The 27,012-nt window shown below is 37.3% G+C and overlaps 1 protein-coding gene across 5 annotated transcripts in view; it reads left to right on the top strand.

Moving 5' to 3' along the window:
- The window catches only part of LOC110374607 (SCY1-like protein 2), a 118,711-nt gene that overhangs the window by 25,487 nt on the left and 66,212 nt on the right, over positions 1-27,012 (top strand). For all 5 annotated transcript variants that reach the window (XM_049838163.2, XM_049838172.2, XM_049838165.2 and 2 more), the window contains exon 2: positions 1,791-2,023. In XM_049838163.2, coding sequence (XP_049694120.1) covers positions 1,856-2,023 — 168 coding nt within the window. In that variant the 5' untranslated portion in view covers positions 1,791-1,855. The remainder of the gene's footprint in view (positions 1-1,790; positions 2,024-27,012) is intronic.

Here is a 27,012-nt window from a genome sequence, read left to right as displayed (position 1 = left end):
GAGGGTTGCTTTCAGTTTTTTAATAGTCCATGTTCTTCACGATAAGTTTATTCGCTGATATTCACCGGCTTCGACGATAAACTTAGGAAGTTCATAATGAGTTTATAATTGATATTTATTTGCTAGGTTTTAAACGTTCATATAGATTTTTATTGCTTATTTTTTGTTCGAAATGAACGATATTGAACTGTTTTTTTTAATGTAGTAAACTGTTGTTTAATAACTGCGCGTAGTAGCCATGTTAGTACTATGTATGAATGATAAATTAATTAACTTTTTTTGTTGTTCTGCACATGAGTCAATTTTGGATGTTTAGGGCCTTACTACAAAAACTTTAAACCCTGTTTTACACTTGTCTAATAAAATTTTGGCTGCAAAATGAACCATATGTCAACGTCATAATTTGACATTTTTTTAGACAAGGCATAAACTGACGTTTAAAAGTTTTTGTGGAAAGACGGTTAGGGCCTTACTACAAAAACTTTAAACCCTGTTTTACACTTGTCTAATAAAATTTTGGCTGCAAAATGAACCATATGTCAACGTCATAATTTGACATTTTTTTAGACAAGGCATAAACTGACGTTAAAAAGTTTTTGTGGTAAGACGGTTATTGTTTTTGCAAATAAGGACAGTTGATTTGATTTGTGAACAAAAAGTTGGCAAGAAAAGAGAGCATTTAATAAGCACGTGTCACAGGGTAGATCTCGAAAGAGTAGCAAGTAGCGAGCCAGACGAAGAACTCCTAAAAAGAGTTTCACATTCTTTTTTAACCAAAGATTTATACATACGTAGTTTGTCTCCGAATTATCTGAGTCGTAAATAACAGTGAGAAGAAGGCTTCATTATCACCGACCTGCTCGAAAGCTTATATCAAATACCGGACATAAAATGTTACGATTGAATTTCACCAACAGATTTATACATTACAATTTTGATAATGTGACATTTATGGATAAAAAGGTTTTTGTGTCAGACACAGACAAATATCCCTTTACCATAGAAACTAAATAGAGTTAAGAAAATATTCGGCCTAACAGATGAAGTGGATTTTTTGAGCTGCTACTGTCCTATACAATTATTCGTGATATCTGGACAAATTTCAGGTCTCATGTTACATACTTATTTAAAAAGCTCTGTTACTACCAGTAAGATTGTGTATACCGATAGCCATCAAATTGAATTTGTACAGGACGGAAGTTCCACCCACATCGCAAGAAGGGTCCAGGAGTGGATAGAGGAACAAGAGAATTTACATTCATTTAAACTCCCGTCAAGAAGTCCGGATCTCAACCCCTTGAATTTATGGGGTTTAATAGTTCAAAATTCTATCTCTACGCGAGTTACATCGGTCATCATTTTACTACATACGTGTTTGACGAGCTTTTAGAAGTAGCGTCGCTTATGATACAAAATCTAAATCGGTCTACTGAGTGAGAACTTGAGTTTATAAACTCAATGCCTTCAAGGCAATGAGCAAAAACTTCACATTGAAAAGCATGTGGAAACTTAACTAAGTACTGTACCTATTCATAAACATTTTTATAATAAAATGTAACAAACCTCGGGAATATTTAAAAGGAGCTTAGTGGCCTACTTATGAATAGAGCCAATGTTCAACAGGGTAAAGAATAATTCAATGTAAAAACTTTTTAGAGACACAAAAACTACTTCTTTAGGTACCTGGTTTCCAAGTATTTTTGTTTCGGTATAAAGTTTTAATTTGTAGAAAGTAGAAAAATATTATTCTCAGTTTATGCTTTCAATAAAACCAATGTTTTTTTTTATAGGGGAATCAGCTTCCGACCCGGGTAGATTCGAGCCAGCATCTCTCGGCAAGCGACTCAGCGCCGGTATGTCTGGGATCATCACCAAACTGAAAGTGGGGGCTAACCAGCCGCCCCCGCCGCCGCTGGAGAACAACCCCATCCTTCAATTCTTCGAGGTGGGCAAGGAGAGCAGCACGGCTGGACCTGGCCTCATCTGGAGAGTACACGATGCTTATAGGAAGAGCGATGGCAAGGTAAGTGTATTTCAACTTTAAAGTAAAAACAATATTTCAACATTGTAAGGTCCTTGTTACTTGAATAATACTCAAGCATTCATCTAGTCTTGATCAACATTTTAGAAATTTATCTTCCATTAAGGATGTTAGTATTCACAAAAAATCCCATACTTGATACCTAATGAAAGTCAAAAGAAATAATGATTTGACGATTACGCAAATTGTGTCTGATTTGATATTCTTTTTACTAGAAATCTATGAAATTCGTCATTGTACTATTCTTGGTAAATGTATAATTTCTAACGAGGTTGGAATGGTGAAATAAGTTTCACATTTCTTAAGAAAATTATTCAAGATAGGTAAATAGTTGTGAAAAACACCACAAGTCAGAAATATCTGATCGGGATTCCTGCAAATATAAGATAGTAATTACATAAATTAATATACATCTGCTAAGCCTCGTAATTGTACATGTTTTCTAGGCAATGAATACAACTCTAGACATCACACATGCCCATTAACATATATTTTTCAAAGGAATGAATCGGTTGCTGACGACTGGCATTCAACATAATGTATGTACTATGAATTTCAAAAGGTTCAAAAGGTTCATACTATGAATTTCAAAACTTTACCACCCACAAGGTTTATGCATCGTCAATTTTTCGATATTCCATAATACATAATATTTTGGAATTTTTGTAAGATGCAGCATTGACGTTGGAGGAAACATCAAGGGCTGCTTATTGCATTCTTGGAATTGAAAATAAGCATGTTTCGTACAGACATTTTATGAAACAATTTTGTTGAAAGATGTAGGTATCTAACCCTGACCCTCGTCCTTCGTGGAAACGCACTTAGAAGTTTATTGAAAACAATAATGTCGGGACACCTTTTCACACACGGTCGGTTAGCCCCATGGTAAGTTATTAATTAACTTGTGTTATGGGTGCTAACACAACTGATAAACTACATACAGCTACATATATACATATTTATAAATACATATTGTAACACCCAGACCACGGCCAACAAGCATGCTCATCACACAAATGTCGACCGAACCAGGAATCGAACCCGGGACCTCAGGTTCGGCAGTCCGGCATGGTGACCATTGCGCCATCGAGGTCGTCACACAATATTAAAATAAATGCACAATCATCTTGAATGCTCATAATCCTAACTAATATTATAAATGTGAAAGTAACTCTGTCTGTCTGTCTGTCTGTCTTTTCTTCACGCCTAAACTACTGAACCGATTTGTGTGAAATTTGGTACAGACATAGTTTGGAACTTGAGAAAGGACATAGGATAGTTTTTATTTCAAAAAAAAATATAAAAATAAAAAATAAAATTTATTCCGGACATATAGCGCCATCTATTGGTACAAACCAAAAATATGCCGGAAGTCACTATTCCATGCGAACGAAGTCGCGGGCAAAAGCTAGTTTTCTCATAAATAAAAATAATATTAAACGTCATTTACAAAGATATTCAACATCAGCACCAAACTTCAGGTTTTAATTAAAATTAATAATTTAATACCACCATTCATAGGGCGACAGGCAATGCAACAGATAAAATGTGCTTTTAATTTATTCGGAAAGTAAATAAATTGACTTAACATATGTATTTACCAAAACAATATAGTACAGAAGGTATTTAAATAATACAATAAATTGTCGTTAGGAAATCGAAGCGCAATATGAAAATAAATATAGAGGCGTAGAATAGATAACCATAATACGAATAAATACCTAGGTAAGCACTATAATTACGATCTATTCGTTTAATGCAAGTGGAAAAGCTTTTAAAGACTTATTAGAATAAACTGTAAGGGAAATTGCATAATTATATGGAGGCAAGTGAAGTATTTCAAGTGCTTGTGGAATTACGCTCAAGAAGGTAGATATATTTTCTACACATGCGAATGTGTGCTCCTGCATTCCCGCTGCTTTTTTCAACTTCGATTCGCACAATGTTCCGAAACGACAAAAAGTTTGAAGGGAAGTATTACTATAGTATCTTCTCCGAGTAGGAAATAACCACTTTAATATCCGCAATTATCGCCTCAACAGCCAATTTACTGTTTGTATAATCAACCGTTCCTAATCGCTCTCCGACGTTATCATTCAGTTGGAGAATATAAACATTGGCTAGCTGAAGTGAGGTGTTCAATAGTCCGCCATCAAGAGATTTGCACAAAATTATCATTTTTAATTTTGAGCTTCCAACATAGAGTAACCGTTAAACTCTCAAGATTTAAGATAAAATTTTCTTTATAAAAGCTTTGTTCTATCGAGAGTTTATCGTAGCGATCGTGGAATGCAAATGACAACAGTATCCCATCTACAGCCGTTCTCGGTCACACGGCTATGTAATGTGTGTGTATGTACAATCTTGCGGCATTGTCAAAGTTATGTTGGACAAACCACGATATAATTGTGACGTGCACTAGTGTTGTAACAGGCGACACCTTGAAATAACGAGCTAAGGAATTAATTTAAAAACAATAGCAATCTTAACTTTGTCCTTAGAGCAAGAGAAAACAAAATACCGGCCGAATTGAGAACCTCCTCCTTTTTGAGAAGTCGGTTAAAAAGGGATGAAATAATTCTAATGGGTTAAATAAAATATGTTTTAGAATTCAACGCAGTGTTAAGGTTTTGATAAAGCTTATGTACTCAGATATATAAACATCAAGGGATCTATAGCGCGGGGAAACAAAGTGAAAGTATTGACGAGTCGTATATCGCCCAGATCCGAGAAAATAAAGATTCTCGATGAAGAATATTGTACCGAGAAAACGGTTTGTTGGCTTTGTACTGAGCGAAGTTCACCGCAGTCGCTCTTCGGTCACGTGCCTATTGCTTGCACATGTCAGCGGTGTGAAGACCGCAATTGTTATTTCAACGGGCCTTGTACTAGAAATGTAGTTACTCGCACCATGCAATAGAATACCTGAAACGAAACTTTATGGTAACGATGATCATTATTAGTTAAACAACAAAGACAGTAGGAAATTTTATTCTAACCTAGATTTGAGACGGTGTGCATTCGCATTGATTAATGGGCCGTACTAATTACTTGATTAGGCTTAGCAAGTCAAGCCAACTTTGTATGATTCTGTGTACCTATTACTACTTACTATCATATTATGTAACTAACGTTTTATTTATTTGTAAAAGCTATGGATTCCTAAAAATGAGGATCACGATACGCACGGAGAAGACGCACTGACTTCGAAACTCGCGAGTGGCAGACTAGCCCTTTCGATTTCCTCTGCTGCCTTGTCATGGGATTTATGTCAAACAACGCCATTCGGTTCTTAGGGACTTAAACAATAGTAGACGAGTATAGCAATAACATTGTTGATATTATCTTACCTAACCGACATTCATATTAATTGCTCACAATTTCTTGTCCCTGTCTCTTCTTTGTTTAGATGGTCTACATAATAACATAAATATTCTTATTATTTACCTTTTGCGAAATCAAAGGAAGTTCGCGGCTTTTTTATATGTCGATTATCAATGACTAAAATAAATTTTTGACTGAGTATCCTTTCTACAAGTATGCTTTTGACAAGACGCCTCTAGTTGTTGTTTTGATTAAGCACAGCTTTCTATGTAGGATTGATGTATAGAATATAATAAGAATAAATAATGAAAGAACATTCATTCAATTTCCCAATCCTGAAAACCTTATATAGATTCCCAGAAATATATAGGTAAACGCCAAGTAGGTAATAATACTTTCAAGAAACAGATGAATAGCTTTTCTTCATTTGTTCCGAGACGTGCTCGGACGTAAACAAAGGATGGGTTTATTCTATTTTTGGCCCTTTAATAATATTATTGTTCACACTTCTCTAACATTCGGAACGTATCTAAATGGATTCTGGTTTAAAATCTGCCAAATGAATACCGAATGAGTTCAATAACAACATTAAAGCTATTATATTGTGTAGGTACATAATGTCTAAAGTATATTTCAACATACTTTTGTATTATCTTAGGTCAAGATCGAATTCCAAACTCTCATTCTGAAGGATATTTAAAAAAAAAAAAAAAAATAAAGGGTCCTTTTTCAAGCGAGCTGGACTGCCGCTCGCGCAGCAACTAAATGAAATCGGTCGATATCTGAGAGCGACTGCACGTGCTGTCGACGATCCAAAACTATTTCATGTACATACATGCAAACAATTAGTGCAGCTGCGGCACGTCCGGTCGGCTCCCAAAACGAACCTAACACTTTATAAACTGCTAGCCAGAACAAAACGATCCCATCAAAAACATTAAATGTAATTAAAAAAACTAAAAAACACGCTTTTTATAGAAAAACGAACTAAAAAATAGGAAATAAATTTTAATGAATTTAAATTAAGAAAACAGTGTTAAAAATTTCAATTAATATAAATTAATAATAGTGTGAATACAAAAAAAATATTTAAAAAAAAGCGTGGGGTGCATGGTGTCAATAGTTATAAATATTTTATTGACAGATATGAGTACAGTGATTTTCATTTCGATAATATCTTAAAAAGCACCCCACGCTTTTTTTAAATATTTTTTTTTTGTATTCACACTATTATTAATTTAATTTTAATTGTTTTCTTAATTTAAATTCATTAAAATTTATTTCCTATTTTTAGTTCGTTTTTCTATAAAAGCGTGTTTTTAGTTTTTAAACTATTATTTATTTTCTACTTTTAGTTTGTTTTCAAACTATTATTTGTTTTGTAGAATTAAAATTCTCTTTAGTATACAAAAATTTGTCAATATTAGAGAAAACGGCTAAAGATAATTATTGGAAATAAAAATTAACATCGAGTCCTGCCTTATCGACTGTAGAGAAAAATTCTAGAAAATTTTAATTAATTTTCTTACCTTATCGACTATAGATGAAAATTATATAAATTAACAAAGATCATATTTTGCAAATTGAAAAGCCTAGAAGTCGGTGTCTAATGGATGTTACTAAGTTAATTTTGCCACCGACTTCTAGGCCGATGCACCTAAAATTAGTCTTTTTGCTTTTTAGTGTTTTGGGAACTCGGTTTAATTTTTTGTAAAAGGTTATTTATTTAAAGCTTTTCAGTGATACGAATAGTTGTCACTATCCATACAAGTGGGAAGTTCTCATCAATACAAAGAATATAAGTCCAAACGAGGTATTTTACATATTCAGTTGTCGAGTTCCCTTGACTTTCTCTGGTCTCCATCATCAGGTCAGCTCCAAACCTTCACTGTTGCATAGGTCTTGTCAATACGAATAATTTAAGCCCAAACACGAGGTAGTTTACAGATTCAGTTGTCGAGTTCCCTCCATTTTCTCTGGTCTCCATCATCAGGTCAGCTCCAAACCTTCACTGTTGCAAAGGTCTTGTCAATACAAATAATTTAAGCCCAAACACGAGGTAGTTTACATATTCAGTTGTCGAGTTCCCTCGACCCTCTCTGGTCTCCATCATCAGGTCAGCTCCAAATTTTCACAGTTGAATAGTGCTTTTAGGCGTACACCTAAGTGTCAAGTTTTTACCCTATGTATGCCTACAAGTTTTGAAGGTTGCCCTCGATTTCTCAGGGTTTCCATCATCAGATCCTGACCTGATGAATATGGGACCAACTGGCAGCTATTCCAAGTCGAACAAAAAAATAATCACGTAAATCGGTCTATAAACCTCGGAGTAATCTATGTGTATGTGTAACCTCCTCCTTTTTGGGAAGTCGGTTAAAATGGAATAATTTTATCAAATTAGTGTATTGTCATCGGTCCTCAATAAATCTACAAAGTTTGAACGAAATCTGGCCGTTTAAAGTGGGTCAAAATCGCGCCCAAAGAAGTCGGTTACAAACAAACATACAGGTGAAGCTAATAAAAAGCGTGTAAAAAAGCCAAGTCTCTCTAACCAATTTTCCTACCATAAAACGTTTTGAGATCGCATAGAAGCAAAGTCCTGTTCAACTTAATTTGTAATAATAAATGAATATCTTGTGACTATATCAATAATTTTGTTCGCAATACAATAATATTGTCCACATGGATGATACAGGGGGGCCGTGCCTGCTTTGCTCGAGACTTGGCTGGGGCACTGCCGTGCCCCCAGATATATCGAGTCTGAGTCTGTATGTGGCGCTTTGGCGTAAATAGTCAAGCCTGAGAAAAGCCATATTGCCTTTTATTCGATAGCGGGAAGTAGTTCCCCCGGGTACCGCCGGACCGCGGGAAACTAGTGAACACAAGTGTCACTATTTTTTACAAAATAAGCGTAAATACATGTAAAGTTGCAAGTCCTAAACCATCAGGGGACAGAATAGAGCAGTATATTATTGCAAAAGGCTGTCTACTTTTCCATTCACTATGTATATTAGATACACCTGAGAGAATGTAACCTAGATTCCGATAGGTTTATGTTTAGACTGGCTCTAAGCAGGGACTATTTTAGCTTTATAATACTAATGTATTTATATAGGTACTTTGTAATTTATATGTTAAGTGAATGCGTTTTTATGCTCGTAACTATAACAAACATTTTTAGTTTTTGGAGTGTAATTTTGGTGTAATGGATTCGTATTGTGTGTGGGATTTAGTTTTTTAAGCACACACAAAACGGATTTTACTAAAAAAAAAACACGCTTTTGTATAAAAGCTATTGTTTTTTCCAAGCCACTGAAAAGGGGATTATAATTTGAATTTGCTGTATAGTAATATTTGATCATTTCAGTACCTTCAGCCGTGTTTGGAAAATATAGGAAAACAAAATAGTAGGTAATAGTAATTGGTGTACCACCACCTTTTAAACACATACAAAAAAATATTTAAAATCAAGGTCAATTTGAACCTGCATACATATTAATCAAAAAACTGAGCCAACTAAAAGAAACCATTTGTCTACATAATATTTATAACCAACATCCTGAAGTATTTATAATACAAGAAAAATATTACCCTCTTCGTTTAGTTAAAGTTGATGTTAATCTTTTAATCCCTATCAAAGTACATAAAAGTTATGAGAACAAATAAAATATAAATAGGTAAAAAATATATAAAACGGAAAGTTATCTATAACTACAGATTAAATTTTTATAAGTAGATAATTTCTGATATCCTGTTGAAAAGATTTAAGTTCGGAGGGACGGTGGCCTGTGATTAAGGTAGCTTGTATAAAAGTGATGGTAGAAGGAATAAGTACCTTTGGCTCAAACGACTTTACCTACTAATTAAAAATTCTATATACAATACTAAATACGAAATACTATATACAAAACATAAAAACAAATATAAAAGAACATCGATTAGGCGTCGAAGTACGCATCACTATCTTCCGGAAACGTGCCCAGAAGACTGGCTGCATTGCCGCGTTGAATGAAATGCTTATTTTTTGTCCTAAGAATAAGCCAGCCCTCTGGTCACGTGAAACGTCGACAATCCTTTTCGCGATATCCTTGTAAAGCAATCGTGAATTCGGTCCGAGCGTTTCGACCCCAAATGACAAAAAAACTATAATTTTCAACAAGGTATATTTGCGCCGCTTGGTGAAATGAAATGAAATGAAATTGAAATGAAATTGTTTATTTTGCAAGTTGGACATTACATCACTTTTACACGTCATCAAATCTCTGTGATCTGTGATCGGTGATCTCTGCAGAAGCAGCAGCCGCCCCAGCACAGCCCGCCGTGCCGTGGCGCCTGGGTGTCAGCGCTCGTTGCGTCCCACACCAAGGGCTTACCCATCTTCCATGGCAAAAACGTCATACCATCTGGGCTCTTTCCATCGTCACGTACTAAAGGGTGTTCATTTTGACAACTTTATCTAATAGGTTCGGATGTTTGCACCGATGAGAGAGCGAAAGATATATGTAAATTTTGGTCCGAAACAACAATATCGAATAACAACAACAATGCCGAATTAAAATAAAATTTTAAATAACCTGTCCGAAATTTTGATTATAATAGAGGAAAAAGAGTCGCCATAGATTGGAGACCCCCCGCAGGCGAAGAGAAGCTTCCTCAATGATTTTTAATTGCGGAGCTGTGGTATGTAATTTTGAAATAATCGTTTGCCTATCTATGAATGGTGGTGTCAGGAATGAAAATTTCGCATTTCGAAAAGTTGAATGTGAGACCAATTGACTGGATTTTTTCTTGTAATAGTGTAAGATCATTGGAAAACAGTATCTTCATCGCCCCCCAGGGTGCCATCACCTCTAAATACTGTACGTTTTTTGAATTTAGTTTACGAATTATTGGATTTATAGCTAAACTAAAAATGACTGCCCCAAGAGGGTCACCCTGTTGACATCCAGTAGCAGATTCAAGAAAATGGTGTTTATATAATAATTTGGAAGGGTATCTATAGCATTGCCAAAGGAATTTAAAAACATTGAGAATTTCTTATTTTGCTTCTGTCAACAGAATGTCCCTGTTTACGGATTTAAGGGCATTCATGACGTCAACCTTTAAATTGACCTCCCCTTCATTACTATTGAGGAAAGTTGTTAATGCATGTACCGCAGCCCCAGACTTTAGAACCAAAACCTAACTGCAGGGGCTGGAATTTGCTGGCCAAATCGCTGTAATAGGCACACACAACAAATTTTGGCTACGGTACGTCGGTAGGTGTAACCTACGGCAACGGGACGAATCACCATCCTTCTTAGGGCACATAGATTGGCTCCATACAAGACATCACATTGCCAGAGAGCATTAAATTTATAAGAGCTGTCAACTCCCTCAAAAGGGACTCATCAGCTTTCTCGGCACTTGAACTCGTTAGGTCTTTTAAGTGTTGCGGCGTCAAGCCGTCGAGGCCCCCGACGGAACCACTCCTGAAGGAGTTGACAGCCGACCGCAATTGGACAGCTGTAATGTATAATGGATCTGTATCATTGGGTTCGGGGAAGGAGAGGTCATTTGCTAGGGCCGGGTTTTTACTCTCCGGGGCTAAAAGTGTCTGAAGAGTATGGCGCGACCACATCGCTGCTAAAAAGAACCCTAGCAGCCCCCCTTGTCACCTTCCCCTAATTTTGATTCCACATGATGTAGAAGCCCTTTGTGGGGTAGATGTGCCGGTATTTAAAGAAGAAAAAGAACAGTTTTCTTTATTTTGGGCTGTTAAAGTTTTTTTAGATTAGCCAAACTTTTTTGAACATGTAGAACCCTATAAGGGAAGGTTAATAAGTTTTCCCAGGCACGTTCAGAGTTCTCTCGGGAAGCAAAGGAGACGCATCGTGCTAAACTTTTTGCAACCGACGGTATTGTGCCGCGAGGAGCTCTCTTCAGAATGGGCACTGAATGTATTAATTTGGAAACTTGTTGCCAAAGTAGGATGAGTGATGTAGCTGTTTGAGAGCCTGAGGGAACACCGCAAGCTTTATGTACTTTGCCATAGTGCAGGCCTCGTTCACCTTTAAAAAAACGTCACACCTGTTATCCTTCCTTTAGAACAATCCGGCTTCTTATGTCCTTTCTTTCCACATTTGAAGCATTTCACTTTGTCATTGTTGTTCCGTTTCTTGCTTTTTATTCACAGCCAATGCCGAGTCTGCTGAAGACGATGTACTAACCTTGACGTGAATCCTCTTCTAGTAGTTTCTGCCGTACATTTTCCGATGTGAGTTTCATACCAGAATGTTCCAGTGCCATACGCATGGGCCGGTACTCGTCAGGTAGTCCTCTCAGTAACACGACAGCTACAATATCTTTCGGTCGAATCATGTGGCAATATCCTTCAGCTCCTGCGCAAGAGCATGACTGCAGCAATATAACGCCTTTGTCCTCAAATGCTTTCGCCAGGCTATCCTGAGAATCCTTGGCATGCTTCAAATCCTGCACGTGAGCATATAATGTAGGCTCAACATGCAAACAAATCAAAGCCAGTGCCTCTTGATCCTTTTCGATAGCCACAGAGTAATTGGAATCAGGGTATTTACTTGTGAACGCGACTAATTTTTCTTTTATTAAAATCATTTTTATTGTGAATTTCCACGTAGCATAGTCATCTAGACCACAGAGGTTCTTGATGGCGAATTTAGTGAAAAGGGCCATAACCTTTAGAAGAAATAACTAGAGGACTATAATAAATAGGAATGAAAATAAAAAACGTTGTTTTTAAAACTCAAACGTTGTTTGCAGAGATAATTTTCATGTATGTGAATGACATGAATCAATGACACACGTCAGTAATATAAAAAAAGCATTCTCTCAAAGAGTTCCAACAATCATATTGGTTACATAGAATAAAAACCGTCTGCGTCAGGACCGCCGTCACAAATCACCGATCCTCTCGAAATATATATATAGAGTTGCTACCTAATTGCTACCAGCTACCATTAGTTGCTACCAATTGCTACCCTCGTGGTTTTGAAGATATTCAGCATCCTAAGGTGACAGCCATTCTGATATCAGGATGGCTATCACTTTTCCCAGTGTGAAGAAATGGCGCAAAAGTATTGAGTTTTTTTTACCCAGAGTTGCTACCTAATTGCTACCCTCCAGAATTAAATTTTCGACCACATCGATTCCGTGGATAAAAAGCTATTAAAAAAATTAGTTTTTGCACCTAACAAAAATAGATTAGCAAGTTGACAGTTCAATATAAAACAGTACTTTTGAGTTAGGCGCTATCTATATTCTACCTGTCATATTAACTTGTATGCTAACTTGCTAATGTATTTTTAACTAACGAGATCCTGTTGATGTAGTTTTATTTCTATTTTATTTATTTATAGTTATAAATGATGTACGGCGATATTTTTTTTATAGAGGGGAAGTTCCATGAAAAATAGTTTGTATCAGGCTTTCTGGAACCTTCATATTGAAACACCATCATAGCAAAACAAATGAGTACTTATACTTACATATAGATTCGAACCATTCAAGTGCTGTAGTGCAACAAGTTACAGGAAGCAAGCAGTAGGCTTTTGAAAGTGGAAACAGGCTTAAAATGCTCGTTAAACTATTAAATATAATACTGGTTCTACATCGAGTTGGAAGTTCTTACATGAAACGACGGGCCTAAGTTGTCACGTCGGCTTCATTTCATAGTGATGAGTATGCGAAAACTTTACCTCAAAGAGGAAAGAAATTTCCTACACCTGTGATCAGCCATTTTGTAGACACCATTTTATATGCCTTGATGCCGTTCTCGTATATAAATTTATGCAGAATATTAAATGGAATAATGGTTGTCGCTACATACTTCGGAGATAAATTATATAATTTATGAAAGCTTGTTACTTGTAAGCTTATTAGGGGTATATCGATTAAGCTTCAGCTGGCATTGCTGCGGTCGGTCCGTGGATGGGTTACTGCATCTATGTACTTTGTTATACTGACCTACTTTGAAACATACAATGTTTGTCACAGCTTTGAGTTGTTGCATACAAGTTGGGTACCGCCCAGTTTAGACATATGGCGTCCCCATTCCTGTGCAATACATGTTTTAACAGATTTCTTATCTACATAATATGAAGTCGCGATGGCCTAGTGGCTAAAGAACCAACCTCTCAGGGGTATGAGTGCGTGGGTTCCATTCCAGGTCACGCAAGTACCAATGCAACTTTTCTAAGTTTGTATGTACTATCTAAGAATATCTTGGACACCAACGGCTGATAAAAAGGTGAAGGAAAGCATCTTAAGGAAACCTTGACTATTAAGTCTGAAATCACTAACCCGCATTGAGCAAGCGTGGTGATAAACGCTCAAGCCTTCTCCATGTGAGACCAGACCTCCTGTCTGTGCTCATCAGTGGGACGATAAAAATAAAATAAAAAAAAGGTTATAACGAACGAACGATAATATGGTCATATGCTACATTCAGTTTATATAAAGTTAAGTATGTCAAAATCCAGTTATACTTATTTATTTTGGTACCGAAGCCGTCACTGCCGTCAGCATCTATTTTCAAAGGCAATTTCCTTCAAAGAACCATCGCTGTATTGACAAACTCTTAATGAGTTGGCATGGCTCATTCACGGAAACATTTGTATTTATATTTACGCACACATACTCATACTTCTACCGACTGAGCTGTCATTTCCACAGCTCTTTGCTTTAGCAGTGCCACCACAAATATCTTACATAATCATAACTCCCACGGAAATGTCAAAGCAGAAATTAAATTAGGTATTATAGCTGGGCTTCGTTCCGAGATTGATTGAAAGACGGTTTCGGTGGTAAATAAATGTATAATGCGCACACACGAATTAATTTAAAACTAGGGACATTAACTAGCGGCACGCAAGCGACGCAGGCGTCCGTCAACCACAGAGCGCATGCGTCGTGCTTCACGGTTCATCGGTCACTGTTGACACTCCGCGCGCGCCGCAAAAGCTGCGCGGCTGTTCGACTTTTAATTTTGGTAGCGAGCCGGCGCGCGTCTTAGCCTAGAGGGGCGCGGAGGGGCAATAGATAAGGTCCGCGCTACATCCTCCACCTCCAAGTCAGCGGAAACTTGTGGAGCTGGCTTGGGAACCGACTTTTTAGGTCTACCCTTACTTCTAACCTGAGCTACATCGGATTCACCTACGTAAGGTGACAGGAGACTAGCATGGCACTTGCCGCGAGGTTTATTGTTTTTGTCAACGATTTCGTACGTGGTTGGTGAAACAATTTTCCCTATACGAAACGGGGCTTACGACGCGGTCACGCGCAAATAGTGCTTCGCGGGTAACGCAGCAGCCAGCAGAGACGTACTCTGTGCCTAGTGAGCAGGTGTTCGACGGTGCGATGCCGTCGACTACGGATGGAGGCGCATTTTTCGTTGACGTGCGATCGTCAACGCCAACGCTGGCAGGATGCCCTGGTGGTCACGCGCAAATAGTGCTTCGCGGGGGAGGAAGAGAGGACGTAATGGGTCGGGAGATTCAGGAAAAGGATTGAGGGTAGCATGGCAACGACGCTGTCTTCTTTGAAGATAATAAAGATTCTTCGGGAACAACACACTTGCTCTTTAAATAAGACCACCAACTTTGCATTGTTTTTTGTTTTTCACAATGAAGTATGAAACTCGAAAACGGCCCCACGTTGGGCGCCACGTATATCTGGGCTTCGTTCCGAGATTGATTGAAAGACGGTTTCGGTGGTAAATAAATGTATAATGCGCACACACGAATATATTTAAAACTAGGGACATTAACTAGCGGCACGCGAGCGACGCAGGCGTCCGTCAACCACAGAGCGCAGGCGTCGTGCTTTGCGGTTCATCGGTCACTGTCGACTCTCCGCGCGCGCCGCAAAAGCTGCGCGGCTGTTCGACTTTTAATTTTGGTAGCGAGCCGGCGCGCGTCTTAGCCTAGAGAGGCGCGGAGGGGCAACAGATAAAGTCCGCGCTACAGTATTAATAATTTCCCACACACCTATTTTACGAAAATCTAATTCCAATCTCTAAAGTTCGTAACTTTTCCGGCAGTTATTGACTTGAAAACTTCATAGGTATACATTTTTAGCTCTGCTAATGGAAGTAAAATAACTTACCAATAATTTTCAGAGTTAAAGAAAATATAATTTATATTTTTAACTTACCTATATGACGTCAGTAGTTTTGCGGCTTAGTAGTCTACCCACTCACATGGCTACATGTAGGTATATATTTTTTTTATTATATGATGCGGTCGCTGTATGACCAACTAGAGTGACCACAGAAAATTAACTTATTAAATTAAAAAAAAACCTAAACAAGAAACAAGCCGTTCGAGTTTATATCGAGTTTATAAGCGCAGTAGTTCAATAGGTAAATATTCTAACAATTCTACTATCAGAATGTTTTGATTTAAGCTAAATCTATATTCAAGCTATTATTTGTGAAATAATTCCTGACATCGAAGTTCAATCCTTCAGCTTCCATCGCCAATGCCAATGTTAATTGAGCCATAAAATATTCACCCGTCCATGGAATGAAACCTTCAAAATACCTAGATGTTTATATATTATTCAAACAACTGCTATTATTTCAGGTATTATCAATCTACTTTTTGCATAAAAAGGACTCCATAGCTACATATTGTGGTAATGGCCATTTTAATATATGTTGCGTTTCGTTAGCTCGTGTTCCAGACAATCTTCTTACTAGTCTTACCAGGGGATATTGGTTTGCCCGGGTTGAAGACGTCAGATAGGCAGCCGCTTCATTACAAATATAGCTGAATCCCTTAAGTTAGTCAGGAAGCCGACGCCAACATAGTTGGAATATGGCTAGGCAGATAGTGTGTTGTGTGTATGCACTCCAAGCTTTATTTGTATTGAGCAAATGATTTTGCTCTTCTTAAAAAAAATATAAACCTTCTTTCTCAATTCTTTAACTCGGGACGTTTTCCAAACGAATTGAACATTTATTTTTGGTTTGAAAAGGTAGGTATTACTTCGCAAATGTGCACTAAATTGCTTTTCAGTGTTTTGTTTTTTCGTAACTGAAAGTTTTTTTTTTAAATAGTGGTTTTTTTGTTGCAGTACTTGAGTACGAAAAGAATTTATTAATGTAGCGATTATTATTTAATTTTGTTATGACACCCCAACGCAGCCATTAACACGTAAAGGTCGTATATACTAGAAAAAAGTCTAACGTAAGTACTCACGGTTTACGACCCGACCAAAGCGACAGTTTTTAGCTTTTTTATATTCTGAGCGAGTCCGAGACGTAACTTAACGAGTATCAGATCGCGTAAAAGAAGGCTCCGAAGTAGGTGAATGGAAATAAGACTCGGTAGACTTATTTCACGAGGCAATTTAAAATTATATTACTTCAAAACAGGCCACAGGTAGGTAAACGTCCTTGGTTGTACTGGACCCATTGATATAGATCAAAGGTTTCAAAAGAGGTTTTTCCATTAAGTCATATATTATGTATACTAGGTCTCTCTTGTTTCATTTACTAAATAAATACATGTCTACAGTATCAAAATGTAATCCCAACAGCGACCAACTGAATGATAAATGATATCTAAGAATAATATTAGCGGGGCTCCAACGAACAAGCCAAATACCTATTTGATCAATGAACTAATTAAAACTTAGAGAAAACGGTCGCTAGGTAAGGTTTGAAGACGAGCTGTGTCACTAGTGATTCCGATTAATTAAGTCGACTGGTACAAAGATATTGTCCTTGTACATACAATGGTGAATCTTAACAAGAGAATCGTTGCTAATTAGTTTGTATTCTGGATTTATTTAAAATATTATAATTCCAGGAATAAACATGTTTCATGGGCAACTGAATATATGTACATACAAAGGCAAGATTAACCCAGGCTTAACCTAAATTGTGTTCCTTGTGTAAGTTTCCATCGTATTTTCATTTTACATAAACTGTTTTTTATATTATTTGCAATTAATATTTTTCAGAAATCCTTTAAAATTCAATAATGGAGTTCAATGCATGTATGAAATCGTGCTAAATTGAAGTATTTTCATGATATTTTTCTGCGTATGAATAAAAAATTAAACTACAGTCAAAGCCGTTAAGCACACGAGTATGTACAATTACAACACTTGTGTTTTAATTTCAGTATACAGTTCAATACAAAGCCGTATCTGTAATTGAAAACGAAAAGTTACTTTAAATCATAGGACCGTTCGCACGTAATTGAAGTGAGCTGTTTTCCATCAATTGGCGGTCCCCTAGCTCTTTGTTTAGAGTAATTGATTGCCTAAACCGGTTTAAGCCAGGGCTTCGAAGCCGGACTTACCGTAATTATTTAACGTTGTAAGCAATTGTTATGGAATGAAATTACGCTGTTTATTGATTATGAACTTTTGCAATTAACTGGTAGGTCAGTATATTAGTATATAGTATATTAGGCAGAGAAAGCCTTTCCAGCCCAATTATACCGCTTTCGGGTTATGATGAGTTCACAGACAGTAATATTTTTCCCTGCCACGCAAACCGCTTCAGAGTAATTATAAAAACCCACAAGAGAAACAAAAATATTGTCTCTTCGTTAATAACCGAACTTTAATTAATTCAGTAAATATAGTTTTGTATGTTCGTTTTACTAGGATAGTTTTTTATATGTATTGTAAATATGTGTGTTAATATCTCCGCAAATAAATGAATGTATATTTGAAAATACAATTAGGTAAATATAGTAAGCAAAAATTAATGACAGGTTTTATTACTCGTTTTCTCAATAAAGTTCCTTGAAGCCTCTAATGCGACATAAATCTTGCAAAAATATCGAATCTGTATAAAGTATCAAGCTTAGCACGCACGGTTGGAAATTTTATCCGCTTTATAAAACGTATGAAGATTACTTGGTTGTCATGTTATAACGTGAGCATACAAATGTATGAAAAGAGCGAGCTCACGTATTTGATAAAAGTAACTTTGTATTATATTCGCAATAAAATAATATATGGTACAGATAGCACCTCTGCAGTTTTACAAATATACCTAATTATAATCACTTCTAAAATTTATAATTTCAAGCGCAACCCAGAATATTACCCTTTTTTAAATATCCGTATAATACCACTTAGATACCTTGATTAAATTTATGCAAAGATGAATACTTAATTTCTCAATAGCAGTCTGCCTGCTCGGTAAGACCGACTCAAAATTAGAAATGTCTGTCTTGAAGTAGCTCGAGGAAGCTGTGTAAGTTAGAAATGAAGCGGAGAGATGAATTGTTCCGTTCCAGTTGCACCCGTACACCCGTACTACTTCATTTAGAGACTACGAAATCGGTAGAAGCTTTAGTTAAAAACCTTTATTCAAAAGTCGTGTTGTCATTTAGTGGTGTGAATGCAACTCTCATGCTTTACTGCTTAAAGGTTTAGTTAGTTTTATCATTCAACATGTTCTATTTACCTATTCTACGTAAAGTGCGCAACCACCCGCCAAAATAATATTAAAAGTAATGGTTCGCAAAAAAGTGCATAGGATAAGCTGGTAACATTGTTCAATAAATTGGAGTAGTTGAATATCGAAGATTTTTCCACCGTACAATTTTAAAATAGAGCCGCTTTCTCCTTGCTGATAGAAAAATATAAGGACAAATTCACTGCAATTTTCTACAAAAAGGTACTGTTAACGTTTCTGAGACGGTGTAAAAATGTTGCAAGTGCTGATTGAAATAATTAAAACATTTCAGTAAATGTATTGCGTTTATAAGTTATTTCTTTGATTCGTTACAAGTTGTAGTGAAAGCAAATAAAGTAATAAAAATACCTTATCACCCAAGCTTAATTTAATATGTCATATAAATATATGACAAAAGATCTCAATAAATGACAAATATCCGAGTTTATGCGCCAACAATTGCACTCACAATAAAATCATAATGTTACTTGTACTAATTTATTCAAATTAACCACATAGTAATAAAGTGGAACGGTTTAATTAATATTTGTGGTTATTATTTAGCTATCATACTGACTACATTTATGAAATTACTTTGTTGTCTATAAATTCAGTTAGTGTATGTCTCATTTCTAGGACATTTCTAATTAATTATTTTTTTTACTGAAGAGTAAATGTTAACTCCCTCGATCAACCCTTTGTGCTCCAGTGCGATGGTAACTCTTTTAATCTATCCGCATCATAGTTTATCAGACATTCTAAAAGGATGTTAGATGACTTAATTTCAACTAGCTTTTGCTTGCCAATTCCTACACTCATTGAACGAGAATTTGATGCAAGTGTCGCAAATAATAAACCTTCACTTCTTTGGTAATTTAGACAACTACAAATCCATTTCATTGAGTTGGTGAAAAATAACTTTTTGACAAAAGCCGCATCTAAATCCATTGTGCCGTTTTTGAGCCTATCGCACGTTAAAATTAATACTCGACAAAAAGTAAAAAGAGATTGTAACGCGGTTAACTAACGTTATTGTAACTGAAGTTCAGTCAGAATACACGTGAAAATATATAGGTATATTTTTAATGTGTTTTGGATAGGTAACATACACTATTTGCTTATTAATTAGGCCCTAAGACAGTCATGTGTCTGAACACATGAGTGTGGTTGCTTAACATTGGGAAGGCAACAAGTTAAGTAAAGTTGTATCTAACGTACCGGAATGGGACAGTTTACGCGAGTTTGCGGTGTTAAATCAAACCATCGGCGGTTACTTGACTAACTTATAACTCGATAGGTCCTACCATATTTACTATTACTATATACTTCGAGGATCTGTTAAGACAAGTGAAATTGTGCTATATCGACACCGTGTCATGTCAAGTTGAACATCACGATATCATTAATGAAAAATGACCGCTGCTGATTTTGATGAGAGTAGGTGTACTAAATTATTTTGATATAACTCCTATGTCTTAATTATAATAATTGGGAACAGTAGGTAAGGAAATTAAAGATGTTCAAATGACAGCCAGTTCTAACAAAAACGCATCTTTCGAAACAAGAGAAGGAACTTGTTTTGCGGAACCTATCCATCCAAGGTCCGCATTAAGCGTTGCCCAAGTTTTATCGAGTGATATGATAAGTCTTTTTTAATCTTTTTAAAATGACGCGAGAAAAATTGCATAATTTATTACATTGAACGAGCTTCCGCCAATGGTTTCACCCTCGCCCCGTGGGAACGGATGAAAGAAACCTATAGCCTATTTGATAAATGGGCTATCAATAGTTTCTGAGCGTTTTAATATTTTTATAGATATGAAATCATCGTTAAGGACTGACCACACTTCGATCAGCCACTAGTGCTACTTAAGCTTAGCACACAAAGCCATTAGGATCAGACACGAAATGCCACTCCTGTATGTTCGATGATATTGTTTTTCGAATGGGTAAGAAAATGTAAAGAAAATAACCCGAAGACCGAATAATAACTTGTAAAAAATATTGGAAAGAAAGTGGGTACATTATGTACGTGCATATTTATCACTCCTATTTACATTACACGACGAGCCACTGATCGTACGAGTTTTTATTTACTATCAATAATAATTTAATTGATGATGTAGACAGTAAATAAGTTAAGTATTTATACAAACATTTATTACACATACTAAGTGACTGAAGGAATCATGCAGCACTTAATAGAATGAAATCTTATCGCATCTTCGTAATAAATTACAAAATGTATACAGTAACTGACCTATCTGAATATTGCATGAATGCAGTCGTCGGACTATTTCATTTAACCGTTAATAGTGTATGAGCTGTGGTTACGTAAATATTTATATTAGGTATTCTGTTTGTCTGCTTCGTCGGTGTAGTAGTTGAATATCGCGACTGCTATGCGCGGAGTATCGAGTTCGATTCCCAGGTCGGGTCGAAATCGCTGTGGGTTTAGGGAACTTTCACAAAGCATTCCTAAGTGTGGAGTTTGGTAGTACACCCGTATACCGGAGAGTACATAAATATCGGTCTTGCGCCTGATCTCTCTCCGGTCGTGTCGGACTGCCATCTATGCTATGCTAGGCTATGTCCACAGCAGGCAAACTGTTGGCAGTCCACTGAGTTTGCAGCGTTTTATTTATTACGCCCTTCCATACAAGCCCCACAAAACAATTTTAATAGTTTGACTGTGGGGTCACTGAGTCTCTCTTTGGATAAACTTATTTAAGTTATAACATTTCTGAATAATAGAATTTTACTCTACGGTCAATAGTTAGGGTAAGTTTTTACTTTTAGGAAAACATCTCGAGGAATCTTCCTCGTGATTATGCCGAGTATACAGAAGTACTTAACTATATTACACAGATATACATGGTTCAGGAGAACTCTTAGTCTGAAACCATCAACCCACATTGGGCAAGCGTGATCATTAACGCTTTATCCTTGTCTGTCTTAGATTAGGCCTGTACCCAGCAGTGGGACGACAAAAGGTATGATCATGATCAATTCAAGAAACGCTGCACAAATGTAATATCATTTCATTACTAGAGCTTCACATCAGGATAGATAAGCATGATTTAAATCAGCTTTATCTATTTATTTTTTAACCATGTCTCCACGTGCAATTAATTTATAAACTGTTTCCTCTTATAGCACGAATCAAAAATGTATTCGCGAACTGCTGGCACTCTGTAGGCACTCTAATGTCCTTTATGACGGATGAAATAAGGAGAAATTCGTGCAGATGTTGTGTTCTCGTTGACTTACTGCGGAAAAACAAAAAGGTTTTTGATGATTTAATAAAGTGGCATCAGACATTTGCGATGGGTAAGAAAGAAATATTGCGGAGTATTCGCTCCGTGCTAAGTAGGTACGTGTGTGTGTATGTAAAAACGCACGCCCGCCGTGATTGTTTGCAAAAAAACCGTCAAAAATCTTAGTTCATGTTGCTTCAATCGTTTTTATTAAAAAAATCCTCCAAAGTTACATTTTTATTTTTTATTTACTTTTGATGTTCTAACCTTTTTTTAAAGAAAATAATAAAATGCTTGTTAGACATTACTTATTTCAGACTACTCGGTTGAATTGCGAATTTCATGCATATCGGAAATAGCGTTGCTGTCGTAATAAGCTTTTCATTTATAGGTGTTGTGTATCTCGCATGATACAAATACGTATCCAAATGTTTTGAATTGGTTAGGTGCAATCTGCGATCACACCTCATTGTGAAGCAGTTGCTTTTATACTGGCCTTGCTTTTAAACTGTAGGTTTTTCACTACTTAAATCACTATTTTGTTTACCTGAATTCACCAAAACAGCGTTCGAAATTATTTTACCGCTATGTACCTAATATAAAAATAACTACTATTTTTAAATTTTAAAAAATTGTGTTTTACTGTCCAGTAAATATTTTAATATTTAAAATTATTGTGGCATCATCTACGAGTAGGCATGTAGGTGAGGGATGTTTGAAATATTTATTACCTTTATTAAACTGGCAACACGATCGGGGTTAGAACCTAATAATACTATTAAAACATCAACGCACCATTAGTAGTTCATAATTGCAATATACTATACATAATTGTACTATCTTGAGTGCCTCATTAAGTGAATTACAAAGTAATTGACCCATCCTTTTGGTATACACAAGTGATTGTTCCACAGATTTATTTTGTCTTATGAATACCTAGCTAGCGATTCCAGCCGCGTCGTGGGAAAAGGCTAGGCGGTTGATGATTCCACCCGTTTTCCGAGGGAACCACTTCTGGCACATGGATAAAGACTATCTGTGTGCCTTTCATTGAAATCGTTTCACTTATGTTTTCTATAAAATGAAATAGATAAAATAACACGAAACATGATGATTGAATATAGGATTGCATTTTAATCCTTCAATAGAAATAAAATGCCTATATTGAAAGTGAACACGAATGGTTCAATCTAAATCTGTTTTTATTTACTATGTGGACTGGCTACGTAATAAATGAATAATGGCTCTCATATTTTCCGCTCCGTTGAATGAAGAGTTGAATAAATAGGATTCCAGAAATGTATGAAAAAAATATTTAAAGTGGTTTTTATACTGTGACTGGTTGTTAATCCTAAAAGGGTACAAATGAAACATGATTAATAAATTATTTTGATATTATTTTCCTCGAAAATCTTCTGTATTTTAAAAATTAGTAGGATTTTTTAAACTTTTACAATGTTGCCACACCGCGTTCCTATAACAAGTGATTTTGAAAACAAGTGAACGTCAGTGCACCAGACTATAAAAGCATTTCAGCACTATAGCCGCATCGACACAAAATGACCTATTTGTATGAACTCGTAAGGTTTATATCCTAACTTTTTCAACACCTGACATGCACTGCCACTGTTAGCTAAAGCACTTATACTTTTTTCCATAGTATTATGGCAAGTCCATTTCCACTACAGCATTTGGGTAAGAAATGTCAAAACAACAAACATAATCCTGATGCAATTTTAATTAAATCGGACAACTTCTACCTACACACTGTTGCATAATACCGCTCTTAAGTGAAAATTACAAAGTTTATAGTGGCAGCATTCGTGTGCTTAGTGACAGCTGCGCAACTACAATGCACCTAAATACAGGTGCTGTAACTTCAGTAGACTGGTGTACTATGATATTTACCTGAGCGGGCGAATTTATCTTAGCATTAAAAGCTTTAAAGCATAGAATAGCGGACAGATTTCAAAATATCAGCGTGCTCCAAGAATTTGCAAGTTTATAGTGTCTGTATTTATTTCGGTGCTTTCATCATAATACTGGCTGCACTGCATTTCAGACTGTCACTCAACCTTAGCAGAGCATAGTTCATATCGTGGCAAAATTATTTATTGATACGCTTTTGCATTTTCTGCCTAGGTACGATTCGTTTTAAAACAATATCAACTTCTATCTGGACGTTTTTGAGAAACGCTGTTCGTTTTGCGGTTTTTCCCAGTAATGCCACGTGATTTCTAGGCATTATTTCCGTGGAAATCTATCAAGGGAATTTCTAACTAAAAGATACACGGAATAAAGACACATTATTTTTCTTTATTTGTTAGCGTATAATACTGTCCATTTGAAAGTCAATTTTTCTTATCATTTATTTATTTTCTGACATATGATTTACATTTTTAAATATTAAATATAAAAATAAAAAACATTTAAAAATATAAAAAATAGGTTGCCACCGATATCGGGCACAGGGTCCAAGGTACCGGTGGTTAGGGTCCCAGAGACAGAAACCTCCTCACAATACGTGCCGTATCAAGGAGTACTGCCTTCTGAATCAGTCCCTTGATCCAGCCGCCCAACGAGAGCCTCCTGAGGTGTTCGTCGAGGCTCTTGGCTATTAAACCATTGGCCGTAACGACAATCGGCACAACAACAGCCGTGTCGACACTCCACATGGCGACAACCTCGTGCGCTAAGTCGAGATACTTTATTTGTTTCTCTTTCTCAGCTTTCACAAGGTTCTCGTCATGCGGAACGGCGACATCGACTATCATCGCGCGGCGCGCTAATCGATCTATCACCACAATATCAGGCTTATTGGCTACAATAGTCCTGTCAGTGATGATAGATCGATCCCAGTACAACGTGATATGGTCCTTTTCGAGAACTGGGTCGGGCGCATACCTGTAGTACGGTACCTCAAGGTCTACAAGGTTGTATTGCAGAGCAAGCTGCTGGTGGATAATCTTGGCCACTTGGTTATGTCTGTGCAAATATTCACCATTAGCCAAACGAGAACAACCAGATATAACATGTCTGATAGACTCACCCGGATGGTGACATGCCCGACATATGTCAACCGTCCCGTCTTTCACGATATATCTCCGGTAGTTATTCGTAAGGATAACTTCGTCCATAATTGCACATACAAACCCTTCGGTTTCTCCAAACAAGTCACCGAAGCGTAGCCAAGATACGGACGCATTGAAGTCTACATCGGGGCCATGAAGAGCCCCGAAGAAGCGTCCGTGTAGCTGTTTGCTCTGCCATACTTCCTTGCGATCATGGGTAGTTAGTACCACAGGTCTGCGCCAGTTCTCATTTGCCAACGATAGCGGGTGAGTCCTTTGTCCACTGCTACCATATCACGATGCATACCCACGTCGCTTTTGAGAAGATATTCTCTGAGACTGCACACCTCGCGGTTGTGGAGCGTCTTTGCATTTAAAAAGCCTCGGCCTCCACATTTCCGTGGGATGTACAGTCTCATCACCGACGATCGTGGGTGATGCATTCGTTCTGCGGTCAGCAGTGTGCGGACTCTCCTATCCAAGGCATCCAATTCAGTTTGAGTCCATTTGAGTATGCCGAAGGAGTACATCAGGACTGGCATGACCCAACCATTATAGGCGCGAACCTTGTTGCCGCCTGATAAGGAACTTTTTAGGACCTTATTCAGGCGGCCAAAGAAACGCTCCCGCAATGACTGTTTCATGACAGCCACATTGATGCCTAACCCCTCCGCCATACCCAAGTATTTATATGTATCGTTTGCGGAGAGTGATCTCAGATTTATGGAATCTGAGAGTTGTACTCCCTCAGATTCCACAATTCCCCCTCGCTTTACATGCATGAAAGTCAATTTATTATTATATTTTGAACTAGCTTCTGCCCGCGACTTCGTACGCGGATCCTGTCCCTTATGCCAGCGACTACGGGGTCAGCAAAATCAAAGATCTGAATAGTCGCAATAGACGTGACCATAGGGATAAAAATAGTGATTCTAATTAGTCCGCATTTAAGTTGTGTGTGGATAAAATATTACACGTATTATTACGTAAAAAAAACATTAAATAGATGACAAAGTCGTGGTGACTTAGTGGAATTTGTGGTGGTTTAGTGGGTAGAGAACCAATCTCTCAAGTATGAGCGTGCGTCTTTAATTCCAGGTCTGGCAAGTGCCTGCCGATGCAACTTTTCTAAGTTCGTATGTACTTTCTACGCATATTTTGGATACCAATGACCGTTATTTGGAGGGGATGTTAAACTGTAGTTTCCGACTGTCATTGAACATTCTTGGCAGTCGTTATGGGTAGTCAGAATTACTGGCTTCTGACCTTCCAAAGGACCGTCTTACCAAAGGGTGTTGGGTTGAGCGGGTAACCGGGTTGTGGAGATCAGATAGGCAGTCGCTCCTTGTAAAACACTGGTACTCAGTTGCATCGTGACTGGAAGTCGATCCTAACATAATTGGGACAAAGGCTCTTGAGATAATAACGACAATAATAATGAGATATAGGCACCGCAGGACATCTGAGGCTGATGACGGGGAGTAGCGACCCCGCGGGGCTATATATACTGAGTTCTCCAGGGAGTGTATACTGTCCCCCATCTCCGGCCGGTCGGAGTGAACCATGACGGGGGTAGGTCTCACGCCTCTGGCTTGGCTTGGCGGTCCAGAGTGAAATCGCTAGAGCAGGATTAGTAGCCCTGCTCGGAGGGTAGGAGCCTCATGGTAAGCACAGGGAGCGCGTAATCTGCGTTTAAAGTCCGCCGAGGTATCCTCACCCTTCAGCCACTCATGTCCCTGTTGCCCTCTTGTTGCTATTCAGTGACTGGTTCCCGGGGGCCCAGTAAGTGAGGTGGCGTGTCTCCACCTGCCGTTTTTACATGTACCTAATACATTGTCATCCACTAACATACCATCACAATAGCCCAAGTAGTTTCCTCCA

This window comes from Helicoverpa armigera, chromosome 1 (assembly GCF_030705265.1).
Source record: "Helicoverpa armigera isolate CAAS_96S chromosome 1, ASM3070526v1, whole genome shotgun sequence".
Lineage (NCBI taxonomy): Eukaryota > Metazoa > Arthropoda > Insecta > Lepidoptera > Noctuidae > Helicoverpa > Helicoverpa armigera.
The sequence above is the reverse complement of the archived record's forward strand: the minus strand, read 5'-3'. Positions and strand labels throughout refer to the sequence as shown.